At 47.5% G+C, this 17,908-nt stretch overlaps 1 protein-coding gene across 4 annotated transcripts in view; it reads right to left on the bottom strand.

Moving 5' to 3' along the window:
• LOC135512976 (ubiquitin carboxyl-terminal hydrolase 24-like) overlaps window positions 1–17,908 on the bottom strand; it is a 48,871-nt gene continuing 30,963 nt past the window's right edge. For 3 of the 4 annotated variants that reach the window (XM_064935543.1, XM_064935544.1, XM_064935545.1), the window contains 28 exons: window positions 16,843–17,005; window positions 16,553–16,714; window positions 16,376–16,446; window positions 16,137–16,297; window positions 15,822–15,883; window positions 15,531–15,722; window positions 15,148–15,407; window positions 14,688–14,933; window positions 14,488–14,586; window positions 11,732–11,814; window positions 11,505–11,646; window positions 11,090–11,418; window positions 10,844–10,965; window positions 10,188–10,329; window positions 9,958–10,108; window positions 9,667–9,762; window positions 9,335–9,552; window positions 8,998–9,205; window positions 8,825–8,914; window positions 8,576–8,678; window positions 8,367–8,485; window positions 8,168–8,281; window positions 8,005–8,070; window positions 7,839–7,905; window positions 3,700–3,778; window positions 3,432–3,507; window positions 2,887–3,084; window positions 1–2,668 (listed from right to left, as the gene is read on the bottom strand). In XM_064935543.1, the coding sequence (XP_064791615.1) occupies window positions 2,606–2,668; window positions 2,887–3,084; window positions 3,432–3,507; window positions 3,700–3,778; window positions 7,839–7,905; window positions 8,005–8,070; window positions 8,168–8,281; window positions 8,367–8,485; window positions 8,576–8,678; window positions 8,825–8,914; window positions 8,998–9,205; window positions 9,335–9,552; window positions 9,667–9,762; window positions 9,958–10,108; window positions 10,188–10,329; window positions 10,844–10,965; window positions 11,090–11,418; window positions 11,505–11,646; window positions 11,732–11,814; window positions 14,488–14,586; window positions 14,688–14,933; window positions 15,148–15,407; window positions 15,531–15,722; window positions 15,822–15,883; window positions 16,137–16,297; window positions 16,376–16,446; window positions 16,553–16,714; window positions 16,843–17,005 (3,882 nt within the window). In that variant the 3' untranslated portion in view covers window positions 1–2,605. Of the gene's footprint in view, window positions 2,669–2,886; window positions 3,085–3,431; window positions 3,508–3,699; window positions 3,779–3,873; window positions 3,957–7,838; window positions 7,906–8,004; window positions 8,071–8,167; window positions 8,282–8,366; window positions 8,486–8,575; window positions 8,679–8,824; window positions 8,915–8,997; window positions 9,206–9,334; window positions 9,553–9,666; window positions 9,763–9,957; window positions 10,109–10,187; window positions 10,330–10,843; window positions 10,966–11,089; window positions 11,419–11,504; window positions 11,647–11,731; window positions 11,815–14,487; window positions 14,587–14,687; window positions 14,934–15,147; window positions 15,408–15,530; window positions 15,723–15,821; window positions 15,884–16,136; window positions 16,298–16,375; window positions 16,447–16,552; window positions 16,715–16,842; window positions 17,006–17,908 lie in introns of those variants that run through there. The other variant, XM_064935546.1, reaches the window with a different exon arrangement.

Below are 17,908 nucleotides of genomic sequence, written 5' to 3'. Positions count from 1 at the left end.
GGCTGTGCATTCCAGTTTATTTTATATCAAATTTCCCCATAATCAAACTCTGATGTACAAATGAAAACTGGGATTCAACATGCAGGGTTCTGCCTCAGCCGACTGGCCTTCAGCAGGAGTAATGCTCAAAGCAGACAAACTGACAGAATCAAATCCTGGATCCATGTCATTCCTTCCCTCCTTCCTCACCCCTCCCTTATCACGCAGATAAAAATACATTATTGATTAGTTGGTACTGTTGAGAAGGACTACAGGCGCTGCTGAGGGTCAAACAACATTCTGCACTGTGAGTGGGGAGTGCTGTGTCACTGGCACACCTGACCACTCTGACACAGTCTTCTGAGACCAGGACAATACGCAGCATGGTCACACATTCACACACAGTTCATTATAGCAAGTCATCTGTGGACAGGGATGGGATTGGGGTGAGAGGAGGGACAAGGGCCCGAGGTGTGAGGAGGGATGGGATTGGGGTGAGAGGAGGGACAAGGGCCCGAGGTGTGAGGAGGGATGGGATTGGGGTGAGAGGAGGGACAAGGGCCCGAGGTGTGAGGAAGTATGGGATTGGGGTGAGAGGAGGGACAAGGGCCCGAGGTGTGAGGAGGTATGGGATTGGGGTGAGAGGAGGGACAAGGGCCCGAGGTGTGAGGAGGGATGAGAGAGGTGAAGGGGAGTTGGGAGATGAAGGCACTTGAATTCTCCCAGGGGTTGGGTTAGGTCAAGAGGTTAGTGGTCAGAGTGGGGTTGTTTGATGTCAGAGCAATGACTATATATGTATATGAATGGACAAAGCAATCGATCACATGACACTATTCATTCCTATGTGAAGATTCAATAGTGCATTTGAAGCCAAGGAAGTCGTTAAGATGGTGTCTCATGTGGGAGATTTATGTAGACATAACATGTGCAGTTTGAGTTATGTTGCAGGCTAGCTCAGTGCTGCCCCCTCTCATTGACTCAAGTTGAAGGCAGAACAGGGTATTGCAGGCTACTATACAATTTTAAAATAATCGGTTCAAGGACATACATCTAGTGTAATAGAAGCAATTATTGGTACCATGATTGTCTTCCATTTTTTATTCCATGAAGATTGCCATATTCCCATTCACTATAATGAGGATCCTGTTTTCTGCGGACAATGCCTGCAGTACCGTGGTCAGCCTTGAACTTTGTGGTGTCAATAAGAGGGGTTTAGGTGTCAGAGGTCATGCGCCCCAATGGCAAAGAGAAACCCAGTTTGCAAATAAGCTCCTGAATAATGATAATGTAATGATCACGCACAGAGGGTACGCTGTGTGTGTGTATATAAGAGGGAGAGTGTATTTCATTGGCACCCAAAATTAAACTTGCTTCTGATCTCTCCTCTGGTTGGCACGTTGACCCTCTGCTGTCTTGTGTGTGTCCGTGTCAAAGGGCAGCTGTGGTGGCATAAGGCATGAGTACAGTGATGTCAACTGATAAACAAATGGGGAACAAAATACAAAAATCCAGCACTGTGAGTCACTGTTCATCAGCTGGACAGGGAGGAGAGCGCAGATTGGTTCCTTGGCTTGGTTCCGTTTGTGTTCTAGAACCCTTTCATAGACTGCATTACCATAAATATCACTGTGGTTGGTGGAGTAGCAGACACAGCCACAGGAGCACGTGTTCTCTATGGAGGAGGCATCAGCTGTGTCTGTGTGTAAAGCACTGACAACTCAGTTTGATGTGATAAGAAGAGGTGTGAGGAGGGTGGTTAAGCTGGTCTAGCAGACCTAATCACTGCTTCTCTACTTCACTATAGACTGGGGTGGACTATAAAGTGCATACTTAAAAACCCTGGTTAGACGTGTGTGTCTGAGTTCGTCCAGAGCAGGTTATACCTTATACCACAGCCTCACACATACACACCTCTACAGAGTGGAGCACAGTACACTTTAAAATATCTTACATTTGAAATTACAGCTATGGAACAGCTCTTTACAATAATGAATGTCTATTTAGTTACGTAGGCAAATATGAGCAACAACTTAAAAAAACAAACAACCCCGTCCCTTCCTTGTGAGACAATACTGGCTACATCTGAAGACACCCTACTGCCTATATATAGTGCACTATATATGTCACTGAACCTTTGGTCAAAAGTAGTGGACTATAAGCAACAGGGTGACGTCAGTGGAGGCTGGTGGGAGGGGCTATAGGAGGACCGGCTCATTGTAATGGCTGGAAAGGAATCTATAGAACGGTATCAAACATATGGAAATCACATTTGACCCCGTTCCATTTCAGCAATTACAATAAGCCTGTCCTCCTATAGCTCCTCCCACCAGTCTCCACTAGGTGATATTTCAGACTCCCAGTAAGAGAACAAACTGCTTTGTAATCCATTAGTCAGGTCTCTAAACTCTCCTCCAGCTCTGATTCCATTAGTCTGGTCTGGCAGAAAGACACATGATTATTCACGCATCCTTTGTTGCACCAGCAACCAGGAGAATAAGTGTTCTGATTGGCTGTAGCGGGCCCCTCCCTCCATATTCTGACCAATCAGAGGTGAAAAGCAGTCTTTGATTGGCTGTATGGAGCCGTGCGGTCTTGCCATTATAGAAATTGTGTCTTATAGGAGGATCTAAGGGTCAACATCCTCCAGATCACTCTTTGAATCACCAAGCATCATGGGAGACTCAGAACCCTGAGATAAAGAGAGAGGATTACATGAGACGTGGCATTTCAGAGTAAAGAGATATGTAGATATAGTTTTTATGAAATCGATTCATACGAATCTCTCCAGCCTAGATTTGAAGCCCCGTTCTGAGAAGTGGCAATATCTCTATTCTTGGGCTGTTACTGTTCTCTTTATACATTCTACCTCTGAAGTTTTCCATAAACACACTGTCAGACTGTGTGTACCTGTCGGAGGCTGCGGTCGGCGTTCTCGTTGGCTGGACTACCGTCAGAGCCGTTGCTGCTGCCAGATGGCTCCTTCTCGTTGAGCAGTGCTGTGGCGTAGGCCAGCGTGTCCTGGGCTGAGATGGTGCGCTGGAATGTTTTGGCTGTGGACGTCTCATTGGACACGTTGCTCTGAGGAGTCCAGTAGTGTTCCGACATCTGACAGAGAAACACACTGTTACTCTAACGCATACTCTACTTTCCCACACACACACACACACACACACACACACGCAAACATGCCTCACGCATGTACACTCACACCACAGGAGGTTTGTGGCACCTTAATTGGGGAGGACGAGCTCGTGGTAATGACTGAAGTAAGTGCAATGGTATCATATACATCACTCATAGTTCAGTTCAGTTTGATGCCATTCCATTTGCTCTGTTCCAGACATTATGATCTGTCCTCCCCTCAGCAGCCTCCTGTGACTCACACGTACATATGAGAGACAGATCTGAAATAGTCTGCTGGATTGTGTGTGTTATTTGTGCTTGATGCTTGCCTTTTTCTGCAGCCATTGCACTGCCCAGCTCCAGTGACCAGACAGATCTTTAAAATAGTCCTTAGCAGGAACACACCTGGAGACACACACTTACACGTTATGTGAAACCAGGAAGTGTGAAATGAGAGGTTTTCACAGAACTGAAAAATGTGCAATACTTTGATGTATTTGCCGCAACGGTCAAATCTACCCCCATTCAATATTTTCAGCCTGAGACAATTGTGGCGACATGAACATATTTCTCAAAACGGTCTCTGGAGAAACTCACTTCTGTGCCAGGGTAACCAGGAACTTGACACACTGATAGCAGCGGCTGCTGTCCACATTGTTACTCTGGTGCATCAATGCTGCAAACAAGAGAACAGAGTCACACATGTTAACTCGAAATGACACCACGACAAGGTTCCAGTTTAACAAAGTGTACTATACTTTATGAACACACTATAAGGTAGCCATTCCACTCAAGGCTAGGTCCATCAACAACAAGACTCCCTGCGCAGGCGCACTCTTGACTGAGTGATAGCCCTGTAATAACAGAAATATAGGGATACTTAAAACATGAACTTAACAATCTCCCCCTTTTCTTTAAAGACAAATAAAAAAACATCAACAACATAATGAAATGTCCAAGTATTATTCAAGCTGCCACTTTCCATTACTGAGAGCCTGTAAGACCGGATGCTCCTTTTTTAGTCAGACAGTCAGCCAGCTGTTCCTTTGTGGTCGACCACAGAATCCGCTGGATTCTCTGTGCTTGAATAAGTTCCTTGATGCTGCTAATCTCAAGACGAAGTCTTTTCTCTGTGATAGACTTGGTTGACTTCACAGCATCAACTAAAGAGTAGTTGTCAGTGACACAAACTACAGGTAGAATGTGCCGTTTTGTCTCACCAGTGGAAAGCTCTGAGAACAGAGTTGCAAGAAAGATAACATTGTCAATTCCATCCTCAAGAGTAAGTGTTTCTCCAGCAAGTGTGCTTCGGACAACCCTTCTGATCCTCTTTGACTGCCAACAGATAGGAGAGAATCTTCCTTCTTCACCCATTAACACGATTAGATGTCCACCTTGTGTGACTCCATCTAAGGTTCCCCAGCGAAGCATCACTGAAGACAACTAGTTTCAAAGAGTCATCTTTTACAACATGCTGAAACTTTAAAGTCACTTGTTGTGATTTCAGTTTACAAACAACTTTGCTTCCCTCATGAATGGTTTGTACAGTGGCGTGTTTTGTGATAGATGCCAAGTTGCAACCATCAAACATTACATCAGGTCTACTATGTCTAGCAACCCATAAAATTTGTCCTATATTTGACCTCAATTGATCAGCTTCAACTCCACAGAGGGGAATTCCTTTGTACGGCTCTTGAAGAATCCATGTGGATGGGTTGGAGATTCTTGATATAGCTCTCCTGTTGCATCAGTATTTTTCCATCAACTGTAATAAACTCTATGCCAACATAACAAAAATGATCATGCTCCTCACGGCCGACCTAGAAAACAGCTTTGAGGTGTGGAATCACAGTTGAAGCAAAGGTCTGTGAGCCACCCCAGATAAAGTCATCAACATGACAGGCAAGTACTCCAGTCCCATTGCAGTCTTGATCAAGCCAATAGAAGACTGCAGGATCCACTTGTGACATTTTTCCACCTGTATTCAGCATTGTTGCCTTGACTTTGTTGTACCAGTAGAGTGATGCATCTGCCAGTCCATACACACACTTTTTTAGTTTCCAGTGTTCCTTCGCTTTTAGCTTCAGGCGGAGGTCAGATGTGAATGTTCCTTGACAGGTCTGTTCCCTGCTTAAATGCAGATTTGATGTCTATGGAATTAAGTTTCCACTTTTTCTGGCAGATCACTGACATCAGCAATCTGAGTGAGTGAGGAGCATGTCGGTGAGTCTTTGGGGAGTTGTTTAGCAGCCAGCTCCTCAAAACCTCTAGCCACTAGATGAGTCATTTTGGAGTTGTTTAGCAGCCAGCTCCTCTAAATCTCTAGCCACTAGACGTGCTTTAGGCATATTCCAGTTAAGGATTCTTTAGGGGTACACACCCACCTTGTTGAGACGTATTTTTGGCCAATGTCCTTGACTTCCCCAAACACTCCATTTTTCCTCCAATTACTGAGCTCATCTAGCTTAGCTGAGTCAAATGACATGTCCTTTGTTTGAAGTACATCATCATTTTGAAGGTCATTCTGATTTTCTCGATCTTACATTGGTTCAATTCTGATATTATCTACAAGTGACAGGTCAGCTGACCCTGTTGTACCAGAAAGTGTAGCTGGTTCAGATTACTGCAAGTTGTACCAGTTCTGGTGTTTTCCTTTGGCTTTTCCTGCTTGTCCAATGACGGTTGCTGTATGTGGAATACCACTTTCTCTGTCCATGTATTTAACAGTTTGTCCAGTTTTCAGATTGGAACAACCATGTTCTCTTAACACATGTGGCTGTTGTTGGCTGCTGAATGTTTTCCTCATTTGAACGCTCAACAGTATAATCTGTGGCATGGTTGAAGGTCTCTGCTTCATTTCCTGTGTCAGTTTCAGTGTCCATATCATTGGATGCAACATCTGGTAGGCTTGTGTCTATTACTGTGTCCTTTTTGTCATTTTCATTAGGAGACAGAGGGGCTGTTGCTGAGAATCAATCTTGTTGATCCATTTACTTTCCGCAATCTTGAGTGATGCACCCTGATAATGATGCCTCCGTGCCTCACAAATATCACCACGCCATCTTGGCCAATGACTACTCCCGGTCCTTTCCACTCTTGACAATTAACTCGTTTGTAGTACACTGTGTTTCCAGTTTCGTACTTCCCATCATCATTATTCCCTGAACTGCTGAGTAACTTCTGAAGTCTGTCAACTGTAGCATGTCCAAACTGTTTGTGAAGCTTAACAATACTTTGTGTTTTTCTTTTGTGTTCATGTTCTCTGTGACTGTCAGAATCTCCACGTGCTCTGTGTCCATCAGCATCTCATTTTTACATGGACTCTGTGTGATGTCTTTGTCTAAAATGTTTACACAATAGTGGCCTGAGGTAGTAAGTTCAAGAGTCACTGGTTGTTGAAACATCACTGCCTTGTCATATTTTATGTCTAGTACAGCCTCTGCCTTCTTGAGGGAAGCTTTGCTTAATAGTAAGGGGAGATCTGTAGGGACCACCTCTGTTTCAATGTGACACTTTGTCTGAACAATTTTTGCTGGTATCTTAACTCTCTTGGTAGAATGGACTACCAAGAATTAGAATTCTCCCATCTCCAAATTTGAAAGCTCTGTTGCTTGGTGTGTCAAACATATTGTGTACTTCTTTCATATTTAGTTCACTGACATAGCTATCAAGCCATTTTGCACCACACACTGTCCGTGTATATGCAGTATCAATCACAGCAGATCCTAAGGATTCAACTATACAAATCTCAGTATCAGAAGCAGATTCATTTGAAAACAGTGTAATGTTACACTGCTCTATCTCTGTGTTTACATTTTCCTATGTTAGTTTAACTTGTTCATTTTTATGAGGACAAATAGCACATTTTGATCTCCTTCCATATTTGTCCAGTGGATTTGTGCCGGGAAATGGCGCCCTCTTCTGGTTGTCTTGAGAACGTGACTTGTTGGCGCCTTTTCTCAGTGTAATATGCTGAGTCACTCACTTGCATTCCATCTGTTATTGGCGCGACAGACGTCTTTTCACCAAAAATGATTTTAAGTGCCTACTTCATTGACGCAAAAATCAGCAGTTTCTCCCTAGACAGGCAGTATCTAGCCACTTGACAGCTAACACTGCATCCGGGAGAACCATGTCGTACTTGCGCATCATATTGTACCTCTGTTCGAAATCAATGATGTAGTCCGTCATATTAACCGAAATACCTCTCGTAACATTGTCAGTTTGAATATGCCTCGTAGGCACGGTCTTTCTCTTCTTTAAGAAATACAGAATCCAGTGCTCTGATCAAAGTTCCCATACCGTCATCCTTGTTCAAATCCTCAACGGATATTTCCAGTACTGTATCTCTCGCTCTTCCCCCGAGAAACAATACCACCGCAAGTGCTTGCTTTTTCACGTCAGATGAGTAACCCGTGTCGATTCCAAGTTAATTTGACCAACCTTCATAGACCTCGTCGAAGTGAGGTGGCACATTGTAGTTATTAGCCATCTTCTGCTACCAATGTTAACTCGAAATGACACAACGACAAGGTTCCAGTTTAACAAAGTTTACTATACTATAGGATAGCCATTCTACTCAAGGCTAGGTCCATCAACAACAAGACTCCCTGCGCAGGCGCACTCTTGACTGAGTGATAGCCCCATAATAACAGAAATATAGGCATACTTAAAACATGAACTTAACAATACACACACACACACAAAAGCCCAGTGAAGAGTGGAAGGTAGCCTACCTAGCAGACCTTTCTCTGACTCGAAGGCGTACTTCAGTCTCTGAGTCTGAAGAGGATCCTCCACCACCTGAGAACACACACACATTACACATGCAGTCTGGAGCTGGCATTATTCACAGTGTTTCCAAGGACACGCAGAAAGGTTTGATTGCCAGCTGTCACTCACCAGCAGCTCCTGCAGTAGTTGGAACACGTTCTTCAGCTCATGGGGCGGAGCGGTCTCCAACTGAGTCTACACACACATGAATGGTTTTGGATGCGTTTTGTGCTGGGATTTTTAGTTATCTGTGATAATGGATTTGTTTAGTGCTGGGAGTTGTAGTTCTTACCTTGAGCAGCTGTAGTACTCCCAGGGAGAAGGGTTCATTACAGAAGGAGCAGTACGTCACCATCTCTATCAGCACAGTCAGAGGGCCGGACAACTCCCGCACAGCAAACATCACCTACACACACGGAAAAAGTTACAAATACAACCTCTTCCATATAGATGTGTCAATGTGTGTGTGTGCATGAGACTGTGTATGTTACCTCCAGCAGGTAAGGCTGTCCCTCGTGGGTGAAGAGCGAGGCCATGATGTCAGCGTCGAGCTGGAGGAGGATGGAGGAGGCAGGGACACTGCTCACATTCAGCTTACAGACACCTTGATCTGAGAAACACACACAATCACGCCAGGTTACACACATCAGCGTATTATGGAAGCATCCTAACTGTAGTAATGTGTGTTTGTGTGTGTTACCATGTGTGTGCTGTGTGTTGAGGTCTGAGTGGAGAGTCATCAGGGCCAGAGTGGAGTGCAGGTGCAGGAACTCTCTGGCCTGGGCTGGACTCCACCTCCGATTCTAGAGCGAGAGAACGAAAGAGAGATAGAGAGGACGCAAAATAGAGGGAGTGGGAAAAAGATGATGAGCTTCCAGAACCATCAACAACAACATCCTGTCATATTCATTTCTCTGCAGATGAGCAGGAATTGAGTGTGTGTGTGTACCTGGTTGTTCTGTCTGTTGGGTCCGAGGAGGAAGATGAGCATCCTGCGATACGCTGAGTGTTTCAACAACAACTGGCACGGACCAGAGCCCTGGGAGAAAGAGATACTGGATATCAGAGTGGATCTGTCTATGTGTGCATGTAATGTGTTCACATGGTGCTTGTGTGTGTTACCCTCTGAGCAAAGTTGCTGAAGAGGCTGAAGTATTGGTTGCAGTGTTTGACGTTCTCAGGAACGTCTTTGTCCAATAGGGAGAGGAGCGCATCGGTCAGGCTGTCCAATCCAGAGTCAGCGAAGTGGAGAGCACTCTCTAAGGTTTTCTCCAAGATGGCTGCCACTACGACCCTCACCTCCCTCACCCCACACTCCAACAGACACACCCTGGGGGGAGGAGAGAAAGAGAAGATCAGTTGGATTGATGAGTAGTAATGTAAGTACTATAAGCAGTAGTGTTATGTTAGTACAGCAGTGGTTCCGTGTGGAGTGTAGTAGTATTATAGTTGTACTGACTTGGTGATCTCTCGTCCCTCAGGTCCCACCAGGTACTGAGCCATCCAGTGACAGGCTTCACTGCTTTTAGACAGCAGCACCTCCACCGTAGCCATCCACTCCTCTGTGTCCACCCGCAGCTTCTTCTTGGTGTGGAGGTAGGTGTGGAACAGGAAGTGGACCGCCAACTGGAGACTCTCTCTGGCCATGGCCTGGTAGGCTGGGTGCTTCAGCTTTGTCTGCAATACAACACTCATTGCTTATAAGAACAGTTTGGAGAGGCAGGCACAACCTTGAATTATGCTGACACGTCTCTGTTTGTCCTACACACACAAACAGTCACAAACACGTACCGCGTTGACGGAGGCCAGAGACAGAGTGAAGTTGAAGTAGTCGCTGTTGTACACATCTCTGTTCTTCATAAACTTCAGGTTCTCATCTCTCACCATCTACACACACACACACAAAGACAGAAAGACAGAGATAGATAGAGAGAGAAAGAAGTTTGTCTGTGTACCACAAGAGAGTCTGTTAGCTTTCTTAGCCAAAGCCTAAGCATGAACACAGTGTGCTATTAAAGTCTTCTGGTCCCAAGTAAGGTTATTGATTTAAAAGAACGTGGTCTACAGAACCAGTGTATTTACCTGGTAGATCCTAGCAGGCATCTTCTCCACAAACAGTCCTTTCTTCTCTCCCTTCCGTACGAGGCGGGTCAGGACAGAGAGACGGTCATTGTTGGCCCTGGGGGGCCGAGGGGACGACTGGGGACTGACATCTGGGCTAGAGGGTGCCGAACTACATGGGAGAGAGAGGGTTAAAGTGCGAGTTGTGTGGGTGTATATTTAGACTGTGTGTGTGTGTGTGTGAGACTCACAGTGTGAGGTCTTCTGCCTCTTGCCTCATGGCACTGACTCTGCTCTTCTTAGGGAGAACAGGAGAGTTCTGGTCACTGATCCTCTGGTAGAACAACATGTAGGCGTTCCAATACCGCCGCCGCACGTCAGGGTAGGGGTTAGCTACACACACACAGATACAGACCAACACACACACCTAGAATGGGATGTTTGATCTTTCATGTCATTAAAGCACTATGCAGAAATTGCTCCGCCATTTACTGGTTGCTAACACTAATAGTTTGCCAAATTTCATTTTATGTGACAAAATAAGATAGTATAGTGTAAAGAATCATTGTACCATCACAACTCCTGTGAAAAATATTCTTGTTCCAGCTGGTGTACAAAACCGAAAGTAAAAGACACAAAAACAAAACTTAAGGGAAGCATAGAAATACTGCAAATAGAACAGATACCGCTTCTTAGACTTGCTTTCAAGTGGAATGATTGTTCTATAACTCCCATTTCTATGTGAATTTGGTCAGGTAGCCAAAAAAGTTACATATTACCAGTAATGTACAGAAGGAACTGGAAGAGAGGGGGACCAAGGACACTACCCGAGGGACATCACAACTTTTGCTGCTGAGAATGTCTTGTTGACATCCACTACTTGGTCTACCTGTTAAATAGGACTTACACTGGTCGTAGACTTTAGGCCGGTACTCTCCTCCAAAGCACTCGTACTCCAGAGTCTCGTCATTCATATCAAACTCCTCGACCACGTTGTCATTAAACTTATACCACCTTCCCCTAGCACTGCTGAGGACAGTAGAGGAAAGGAAGGAGAGCAGAGAAGGAGAGGACAGGATGATAAGTTGATAATTTGTGTTAAAAGTACAAGTACTTGTCTTAAACGTGAGATATACATGTGTGTGTCTCTTACCGTCTGTCCTTGATGAAGGAGTAGTAGTGTCCAGCGTGTGCCTGTCCACTGTGGACTACAACTCCCACCAGTTCGTAGTTCTCTGAGATGGTCACCTTCTTCCTGGGTGAGCCCCCTGCCTCGCCCCGGCCATCTCCCCCCTCCGCTCCCCCATCCTGACGAGCCATGCCAGACACTGTGTAGGGCTCCATGTTCAGCACCCAGGGAAACCTGATCTGCTCGTCGTATTTGATGGAGCGTCCGCTCTCCCAGTCGAAGCCGAAGCGCATCAGATGGATACAGAGAACACTGGGCAGGGACTTTATGCAGGTGCGCTTCACTGTGGTACGCTGGAGAGATGCGCACACCGCGTTAACATAAATGTACACAAAAACACTGGACAGCGACTTAATAAACACCCTCTTTATACACATACCTTCTCCTTGCACTTTTCGCAGTAGTAGGCGTTGGTTCCTTCTAGCACCTCCCCCCTGACAAACTGGTCCAATGAGATCTCCAGACTCTGACAGGAAGTCACACCCAGGTTCAGTGCCATAAACGTCTCCTCTCGCTCATACCTATGATCAGGGATCACAGGTTATAGTTAGGAGTTTATACGTGATGGCTGCCTTTGTTTGTGTGTGTGTGTGTGTGTGAGCTCACCGGTGAGGGCAGTCTTTGCAGATCTTCTGATCAGAGAAGATTCCCTGGAAAGTATTCTTGAAGATCTGCTCACGGCCGATTTTCTGAAAAACAAGACAGACCAAACATCTCTAGCATTATAAAGGTGTGTGTTGTGTTACATTGTGGTACACACGTGTTATGTTGATGGAGAGTGTGTGTTACATTACATTTGACATTTTAGTCATAAACTGGCTAAGTGAGACAACACATCACAATCGTATCAAGTACATTATTCCTCCACAAAGTATTTATCAGCAAAGACAGTGCTAGTGGGACAAGACAGTGCTAGTGGGACAAGACAGTGCTAGTGGGACAAGACAGTGCTAGTGGGACAAGACAGTGCTAGTGGGACAAGACAGTGCTAGTGGGAAAAGACGGTGCTAGGTGCTAATGGGAAAAGGCAGTGCTAGTGGGACAAGACGGTGCTAGTGGGACAAGACGGTGCTAGTGGGACAAGACGGTGCTAGTGGGACAAGACGGTGCTAGTGGGACAAGACGGTGCTAGTGGGACAAGACGGTGCTAGTGGGACAAGACGGTGCTAGTGGGACAAGACGGTGCTAGTGGGAAAAGACAGTGCTAGTGGGACAAGACAGTGCTATTGGGACAAGACGGTGCTAGTGGGACAAGACAGTGCTAGTGGGACAAGACAGTGCTAGTGGGACAAGACAGTGCTAGTGGGACAAGACAGTGCTAGTGGGACAAGACAGTGCTAGTGGGACAAGACAGTGCTAGTGGGACAAGACAGTGCTAGTGGGACAAGACAGTGCTAGTGGGACAAGACAGTGCTAGTGGGACAAGACAGTGCTAGTGGGACAAGACAGTGCTAGTGGGACAAGACAGTGCTAGTGGGACAAGACAGTGCTAGGTGCTAGTGGGACAAGGCGGTGCTAGTGGGACAAGGCGGTGCTAGTGGGACAAGGCGGTGCTAGTGGGACAAGACGGTGCTAGGTGCTAGTGGGACAAGACAGTGCTAGTGGGACAAGACAGTGCTAGTGGGACAAGACAGTGCTAGGTGCTAGTGGGACAAGACGGTGCTAGTGGGACAAGACGGTGCTAGTGGGACAAGACAGTGCTAGGTGCTAGTGGGACAAGGCGGTGCTAGTGGGACAAGGCGGTGCTAGTGGGACAAGGCGGTGCTAGTGGGACAAGACGGTGCTAGTGGGACAAGACGGTGCTAGTGGGACAAGACAGTGCTAGTGGGACAAGACGGTGCTAGTGGGACAAGACGGTGCTAGTGGGACAAGACAGTGCTAGTGGGACAAGACAGTGCTAGTGGGACAAGACAGTGCTAGTGGGACAAGGCGGTGCTAGTGGGACAAGGCGGTGCTAGTGGGACAAGACGGTGCTAGTGGGACAAGACGGTGCTAGTGGGACAAGACGGTGCTAGTGGGACAAGACGGTGCTAGTGGGACAAGACAGTGCTAGTGGGACAAGACAGTGCTAGTGGGACAAGACGGTGCTAGTGGGACAAGACGGTGCTAGTGGGACAAGACGGTGCTAGTGGGACAAGACGGTGCTAGTGGGACAAGACGGTGCTAGTGGGGCAAGGCGGTGCTAGTGGGACAAGGCGGTGCTAGTGGGACAAGACAGTGCTAGTGGGACAAGACAGTGCTAGTGGGACAAGACAGTGCTAGTGGGACAAGACAGTGCTAGTGGGACAAGACAGTGCTAGTGGGACAAGACAGTGCTAGTGGGACAAGACAGTGCTAGTGGGACAAGGTGGTGCTAGTGGGACAAGGCGGTGCTAGTGGGACAAGGCGGTGCTAGGTGCTAGTGGGACAAGACAGTGCTAGTGGGACAAGACAGTGCTAGTGGGACAAGACAGTGCTATGTGCTAGTGGGACAAGACGGTGCTAGTGGGACAAGACAGTGCTAGTGGGACAAGACAGTGCTAGGTGCTAGTGGGACAAGGCGGTGCTAGTGGGACAAGGCGGTGCTAGTGGGACAAGGCGGTGCTAGTGGGACAAGACGGTGCTAGTGGGACAAGACAGTGCTAGGTGCTAGTGGGACAAGACGGTGCTAGTGGGACAAGGCGGTGCTAGTGGGACAAGACGGTGCTAGTGGGACAAGACGGTGCTAGTGGGACAAGACAGTGCTAGGTGCTAGTGGGACAAGACGGTGCTAGTGGGACAAGACAGTGCTAGGTGCTAGTGGGACAAGACGGTGCTAGTGGGACAAGACAGTGCTAGTGGGACAAGACAGTGCTAGGTGCTAGTGGGACAAGGCGGTGCTAGTGGGACAAGGCGGTGCTAGTGGGACAAGACGGTGCTAGTGGGACAAGACGGTGCTAGTGGGACAAGACGGTGCTAGTGGGACAAGACGGTGCTAGGTGCTAGTGGGACAAGACGGTGCTAGTGGGACAAGGCGGTGCTAGTGGGACAAGGCGGTGCTAGTGGGACAAGGCGGTGCTAGTGGGACAAGACGGTGCTAGTGGGACAAGGCGGTGCTAGTGGGACAAGACGGTGCTAGTGGGACAAGACGGTGCTAGTGGGACAAGGCGGTGCTAGTGGGACAAGGCGGTGCTAGTGGGACAAGGCGGTGCTAGTGGGACAAGGCGGTGCTAGTGGGACAAGACGGTGCTAGTGGGACAAGACGGTGCTAGTGGGACAAGACGGTGCTAGTGGGACAAGACGGTGCTAGTGGGACAAGACGGTGCTAGTGGGGCAAGGCGGTGCTAGTGGGAAAAGACAGTGCTAGTGGGACAAGACAAGTGCCTTTTGTTATTGTGTGTTACCTTGAGGTGCTCGTCCAACTGGTCCACCAGTGAAGTGAAGAACTCATAGGCATCCTGCTGCTCCCGTACATACAGCTCCTTATTCCACATCTTAAAGATCTACAGAAACACATACACCTGTTATTTCTGACCGAAACGTGGGTAGTCAGTTGGGTATGTGCAGTGTATCAGAATAAGTATGTGTGTGCATGTTTAGATACCTTCCAGAAGTTCTCAGGGACGTAGTACTGCAGCTTGCTCTCCATCAGGTGTCCGAACAGAGACTGGACCTGACAGAAAACACTCTCGTCTGGCTGCTCCGTGTCGTCCTCTATAGACAGAAAGGCCTCAGCCAGGCCAGGCTGCATGTACAGCTGCTGGAACACAGCATTCATATAGCAGGTGGCTCCACCGTTCTTTAACCCTACGAACCCCGACACAGAGCGACTGTCCACCGGCGGGAGGAACTGGGGGAGGGGCACGGAGGGAACAGAAGAGAGAGACACGTTGAAGGTAGACGGTATATCAAGAAGACCTATTAGCCTTTCTTATATCGTCACGCACCTGTAACACTTCAGTTCTATCACGCACCTGTAACACTTCAGTTCTATCACGCAATTCTCCATTCACCTCTGTTTCTTTGTTGTGTGTGTGTGTTTCAAGCATGTGTGGGAGACTCACGTCAAACTCCTTGCTGAGCGAGGAGTCTGACTGGTGGTGCATGGACAGCAGTTCTCTGGTGATAAGCTGTAGGTTGGCCACAGAGCTGTCTGCTAGCATCACCAGCACCTCGTAGGCTGCCAATCTGCTGCTGGCCGTGCTGCACTTGGGGTGGAAGTCGTGGCTGGGGGGGGAGCTAGAGGCGGGGTCAGACGTGTTCAGGATGATGCGGGATGCTCGAAACAGGAAGTCATCCAACAGCTGCTGGATCAGAGAAGGACCTGCGGAGAGCGAACAAACACAGACACAGACAGGAGACATCAGAACACACACCGTCTACGAGCTCCAGATGGCCGTACGACCTCCCGATCAAAATCTCAAAAAATGCTTGTGTGTGTTCTCACCCAGGTGTTCCTTCTCGGTGCCACAGAGTGACAGTAGTGTTTTGATGAGGCGGAGGTGTCCAGCCTGCAGGATGTTGTCAGCTTCGCTAGTCTCCATCTCAGAGCTCCAGCTGGGCTCAAAGTTATCCAACCAGCTGATCTCATCTTCCAACATGGCTGCCGCACTCACTGACAACACCTCCATCTCTGAACCTGAGTGAGGGGGACAGGAACATTCCTCATGGGTCAATGACAGTGTTGGAAAACTGTTGGTGCGTGTGTGTGTGCGTGCGCGTGTGTGTGTAAACTCACTGGTCAGGTCATCCAGTAGTTGACATCGCAGTTCAAAGTATTCAGTACACTGAGACAGCAACCTGGACAGATAGAACAATATTATACACTCAGATACAGACAGATAGACAGGCACACACTGAACAAAATGGGCCCTGGCGCTATACATCCAAATACATTTAGAACCAACTATAGCTATATGACGCTACATATCAGCTTCCAATTATATTTTCAATATAGTCAATCATAGGTCACAGATATGTTTGGCAGCAGATGGCGGCAAATTAACTTCCTACTGCCTCCCAGCAGCAACGACAACAACACGTGTGTGTGTACCTCTGGTTGACTCCCCTCATGACAGACGTGGGGCTCCAGAGGGGCAGCTGGGAGGTGAGGACGACTCGCAGCAGGAACACGTTGGGCTTGATGATCTCAGGGAACGCAGACGTGTCTGATTGGCTCAGAGTGTACAGCTGGTCACACGCCACGCGCCGGATCTGACATAGAGACACGGGTTATAAGACACACACTCAGTCCGCCCCCCCCCACACACACACACACCACACCCTAGCTACCTCTCCACTGGCTGATCCCAGCAGGATGTCGATAATGAAGTCGCTGACACAGGGGAGGTTGTAGAATGACCCTGGATAGAGGCAAACACTGTTAGCATTCGGTCTTCACAAGATAGTGTGTGTGTGTGTGTGTGTGTGTGTGTGTGTGTGTGTGTGTGTGTGTGTAACACGTGTTACCTAGCTGCTGTGTCCGTAGCTGTAGGCAGGTGACCAGTAGAGACAAGGCCTCTCTAGCAATGATGCAGTCTTTAATAGAAACACTCTGCTGCTTCACACATATCCCAGCATGCAACGCTGTGGGCGGCGCCTCGCCCTCACTGCTGGAGCTGCAGTTACTTCCTGTAGAAAGAGAGACAGACATCAGTAGAAGGCAAAACAATCAGAACACAAGAGAAACAGGCTGATAATTCAGGCTGCGGTGCCATTATTATCCATCAGTTTCTTTTGTGTGTGTGTGTGTGTCTCACCAGTGCTGCTGACACGGCTGCGGACCACGAGGGGGAGGAGTGAGCTGTGTTCAGGTCTGATTGGCTGAGGACTGCCGACGAGATCCAATCGGCCGGCGGCTGCCGCCCAGGTTAGACGCATGAAACACGCCACCGTCGAGGTGAAGTCCCCCACCTCCATCGTCTACAGAGGAGGGACAGGGTTAGAGGTGTGCATGTGTGATTATTAGGTATGCATTAGAGGTAGGTGTGTGTGTATGTATGCATGTGTGTGTGTGTAAGGTGGCATTATAGGTGTGTATTAGGGATGCATTAGAGGTGTGTGTGTGTATTAGGTATGCATTATAGGTGTATGCGTGTGTTAGGTATGCATTAGAGGTGTGTGTTAGGTATGCATTAGAGGTGTGTGTGTGTATTAGGTATGCATTAGAGGTGTATGCGTGTGTTAGTTATGCATTAGGTGTGGTTTAGGTAAGAATTAGAGGTGTGTGTATTAGGTACGCATGTGTGTGTGTACTAGGTGTGTGCTAGGTATGCATTAGAGGTGTGTGTGTGTGTATTAGGTGTGTGTTAGGTATACATTAGAGGTGTGTGTGTGTGTGTGTGTGTGTGTGTATGTATTAGGTGTGTGTTAGGTATACATTAGAGGTGTGTGTGTGTATGTATTAGGTGTGTGTTAGGTATACATTAGAGGTGTGTGTGTGTGTGTGTGTGTGTGTGTGTGTGTATGTATACATTAGAGGTGTGTGTGTGTATGTATTAGGTGTGTGTTAGGTATACATTAGAGGTGTGTGTGTGTGTGTGTGTGTGTGTATGTATTAGGTGTGTGTTAGGTATACATTAGAGGTGTGTGTGTGTATGTATTAGGTGTGTGTTAGGTATACATTAGAGGTGTGTGTGTGTGTGTGTGTGTGTGTGTGTGTATGTATTAGGTGTGTGTTAGGTATACATTAGAGGTGTGTGTGTGTGTGTATTAGGTGTGTGTTAGGTATACATTAGAGGTGTGTGTGTGTGTGTGTGTATTAGGTGTGTGTTAGGTATACATTAGCGTGTGTGTGTGTGTGTGTGTGTGTATTAGGTGTGTGTT

Source organism: Oncorhynchus masou, chromosome 24 (assembly GCF_036934945.1).
Source record: "Oncorhynchus masou masou isolate Uvic2021 chromosome 24, UVic_Omas_1.1, whole genome shotgun sequence".
Classification (NCBI taxonomy): Eukaryota; Metazoa; Chordata; class Actinopteri; order Salmoniformes; family Salmonidae; genus Oncorhynchus; species Oncorhynchus masou.
The sequence above is the reverse complement of the archived record's forward strand: the minus strand, read 5'-3'. Positions and strand labels throughout refer to the sequence as shown.